General features: G+C 33.7%; 1 protein-coding gene across 1 annotated transcript in view; it reads right to left on the bottom strand.

The window, feature by feature from the left end:
- The window catches only part of LOC136831157 (uncharacterized), a 25,801-nt gene extending 23,374 nt beyond the window's left edge, over window positions 1-2,427 (bottom strand). Inside the window, exon 1 of the mRNA XM_067091113.1 lies at window positions 2,109-2,427. Within this exon, the coding sequence (XP_066947214.1) occupies window positions 2,109-2,427 (319 nt within the window). The remainder of the gene's footprint in view (window positions 1-2,108) is intronic.
- Window positions 2,428-3,907: the final 1,480 nt, after the last annotated feature.

Raw genomic sequence — 3,907 nt, 5'->3', positions numbered from 1 at the left:
GGTATATATTGTAGGTATGAGTTTGTTAAATAGTGGGTAAATAAAATGAAATTATCGATTACCTGACGTGATGGAAATTCATGAAAGATAAAATGGTAATAAACCTCTCTCTCTCTCTCTCTCTCTCTCTCTCTCTCTCTCTCTCTCTCTCTCTCTCTCTCTCTCTCTGCTCACTTATCAGGAATCTCTACATTTTCCAAAGATGTCCTTCTCACTTTGCATGCTCCTAACTCTCTCTCTCTCTCTCTCTCTCTCTCTCTCTCTCTCTCTCTCATGCTGTGTTAAAAAAGTCGTCATAAAGCTTTTTTTTCGAAAACTCTGCATGGGACCCGTGTCATAGTTTTTTTTTATGAGAATGAGAAATAGATGTCATAATTATTATCAGCTATTATCAAATAGGGAATCTTTTCCAGTTATGAATTGATATATGCTGGGCTTTCACGTATATGGACAATGTTTGTCAATTGTAGTAACTAGATAATTTTGCTAATGAGGTAAATAAAAATTCCAAAAACTCAGTACTACAGTCGTGAAATTTTCAAAAATCATTTTTCGAGATTGAGAAAAAATTCTTTTTAATTGAGTCTTCCGTCAACTGCAACAAATATATCAGGTTGTTAATTAATTAAAATATTTAAGACGTCAGTACTGTAACCATAAATGCATTGGGTAATTATTTCTAAATTTCAATAATTAATTTTCGAGATCTAAAAAATTTACCAAAAATCTGCCAGAAAAACAAAATAAAATATAATCTTTACTGTGGAAAGTCGCCATTTTTTTTTCAATAATTAATTTTGCGTGATTGAGAGAAATTTACAAAAAAAAATCTGTCAATAGAATAGAATAAAATATAATTTTTACAGTGGAAATGCACAACTTTTTAAATAGTCAGTTTTGCTAGATCTAGAAAATTTTGCTAAAAATCTGTCAATAGAATAGAATAATTTGTTCTATAATAGCAATTCGTCACTTTTCAATAATCAGTTTTGTCGGATCAAGAAAAATTTACAAAAAAAATTGTCAATAAAATAAAACAAAATATAATTTTTACAGTGGAAATTCACCTTTTTTTCATCATTTGCAAAAGCTGGTTACTTAATATTTAGGTGAGATAAACCCTTATTAAAAAAATTCGCAAAAATAAATAACATTCTGGTATTCTTTAAACATTTGCAAAAGCCCAGCTACTCTTAACGTAAGATAAAATCTCGGTAAAAAAAAATCGCAAAAATAAACGAAATTCTTCTGGTCTTTGTCAAACAAGAGCTCCTAACGACATAATGACTTTCGCTGGAGAGAGAGAGAGAGAGAGAGAGAGAGAGAGAGAGAGAGATGTTATGCTCCAACTTAATCTGATTTCACGGATGTCATTAGATGCTGTCGGGTAGAGAAACTGGGTTTTAACTTTTTCTGATCTAATTTTCATTAACTGTTCATTAACTTTTAGGATAATAGCACACTAAAGCTACATGTATTTCTTTCTGTAGGAACTCTCTCTCTCTCTCTCTCTCTCTCTCTCTCTCTCTCTCTCTCTCTCTCTCTCTTGACTTTTCATTATCTTTTCGGATATTAGCACACTAAAGCTATATATATGTTTCATTTCTATAAGAACTCTCTCTCTCTCTCTCTCTCTCTCTCTCTCTCTCTCTCTCTCTCTCTCTCTCTCTCTCTCTCTCTCTCTCTCTCTCAGAAAGTACTTCATTTTGCCAAAAGCTTTCAGTGGTAAATTATCGTCTATTTTTCATTTAACTTTGGTAAATTATTCATACGTTAAAAGTTAAATTCACTGTGAATCCTCTTAAAGAATTTGAGTTTATACTTTATATTTATTTTAAAAAATAATAACAACGAGATGTAGTTATACACTCAACATTTAACCTATTCAGATATTCTCTACTAACCTCTGACCTTTGACCTTTGTGGATTACATCATAGAAAACAATTATGAGCGAATATTTCGAGAGAACAGACTAACACACGTACGAACACACGCCATTCCCTGTGATACGTGGGCGGGTGCGGGCGTGACGTCACTTGGAGTGAAATTTAAAGGGACGCTTTCACTATGGCCCACTGTATCTCTCATTGAGAAATCCCTCTCTCACAGGAGAGGCGCCGCCGACGTTTGTCTGTGGTTCCATCAACGTTTTTCTGCGGTTCCATCAAGGTCTTTTTCTGTGGTGCAGTCAACGTTTTTTCTGTTGTGCAGTCAGCGATTTTTCCTTGACTGTGTGGTTCTGTCAAGGTTTCTTTCCGTGGTTCCATCAACGTTTTTTCTGTGGTTCCATCAACGTTTCTTTCTGCGGTTCCATCAAGGTTTTTCTGTGGTTCTATCAAGGTTTTTTCTGTGGCTTCATCAACGTTTCTTCCTGTGGTTCCATCGAGGTTTTTTGTGGTTCCATCAAGGTTTTCCTGTGGTTCCATCATGGTTTTTTTTTTGTGGTTCCATCAACGTTTTTTTGTGGTTCCATGAACGTTTTTTGTGTTTCCATCAACGCTTTTCCTGTGGTTCCACCAACGTTTTTCTGTGGTTCCACCAACGTTTTTTTTTCAAAAGGTTCTGTCAACCTTTCTTTCAGTGGTCCATTAAAATTTTCCCGTGGTTCCATCAGCGTTTCTCTCAGCGAGTCGCATTACAAACTCCAAAACCGACCTTGAATCCGCGCTACAAAAACCTCAATGCGAAGAGTCCAAGAAAATATTAAAATGAATCAAAATGCAGAATCCAAAATCCAATTCTTTGGATTCTCAAGGGTGCCACCAAGGCCCTCCTAACATTCACCACGAAAAAAAATACCGAGGAGATTTCAGGAGATTTTGAATTCACGTCAGGAGACGCACGCCCCTGCGAAGGCGCCGTCGGGAGATTGGGAATATTTCTCCTGTGACTTGACGAGGTAAAATCTCTGAATCATTTTTGCAGTTTGGCAATTCAAGTAGGGAACGAAAATGCCGTTTGCGAAAATATTTGATGATTTACGAACTAAATACGATTCTCATTAAGTATCTATTTTATATGATGTTACGACAGCCCAGCTTAATTATGCTTATTATAATTTTCACTTCTGTAATTTTGGTAGGAAATGCAAGTGGCGTTCACGAAAACATCTGATAATTTTTGACCTAAAGGTAATTGTGAATAAATATTTATTTCGTGAGATATTCTCAAAAATCATATCAGTTACCATACGCCATTTTCAGTTTTGCATTTCCACAAGAAAGTAAAAATGGTGTTTACAAAAACAGTAGGTAATTTATCAACTAAAGGTAACTCTGAAGAAACAATAATTTCATATGAAGTTTCCTCAGTTGGTAAGATGTTAATTATTTTTTTCTCTAAAATTCTATCAAGTACTATATATCACTTTCACTTTTGCAATTCAAATAGAAAGTACAAATAGTGTTTACAAAAAGTGTAGGTAATTCAACAACTAAAGATGACTGTGAATAAATATATATATTGGTAAAATTTTGCTGATATTAATTTCCTGAATATTATACATCATTTTCACTTTTGCGATTCAATCAGGAAACGCAAAAGTTATTAAAAAAAATGATTTCATATGAAGTTCCTTCAACCCTGGTAGATTAAGTTCATTATAAATTCCAGAGGATTACGTCAATTATCATACATCATTTTCAGTTTTGCAATTTAAGAAGAGATTGCAAATACTGTTTACAAAAACATTTGATGATTTATAAACTAAATGTGAAAGTGAACAAATATTTATTTCATGTGAATTTCAGAGAGCTCTTGTGAATTATGATTTCCAGAAAATCATATATAGTTACCATACATCATTTCAACTTTTGCAGTTCAATGAGGAAATGCAAAAATAAAAGAAAAATATGTTATCTGAGGGTAAAAGTGGATGAATTTTTATTTCGCATGAAGTTCCGACAG

Source organism: Macrobrachium rosenbergii, chromosome 48, assembly GCF_040412425.1.
Source record: "Macrobrachium rosenbergii isolate ZJJX-2024 chromosome 48, ASM4041242v1, whole genome shotgun sequence".
Lineage (NCBI taxonomy): Eukaryota > Metazoa > Arthropoda > Malacostraca > Decapoda > Palaemonidae > Macrobrachium > Macrobrachium rosenbergii.
This window is presented reverse-complemented; position numbering and strand designations above follow the sequence as displayed.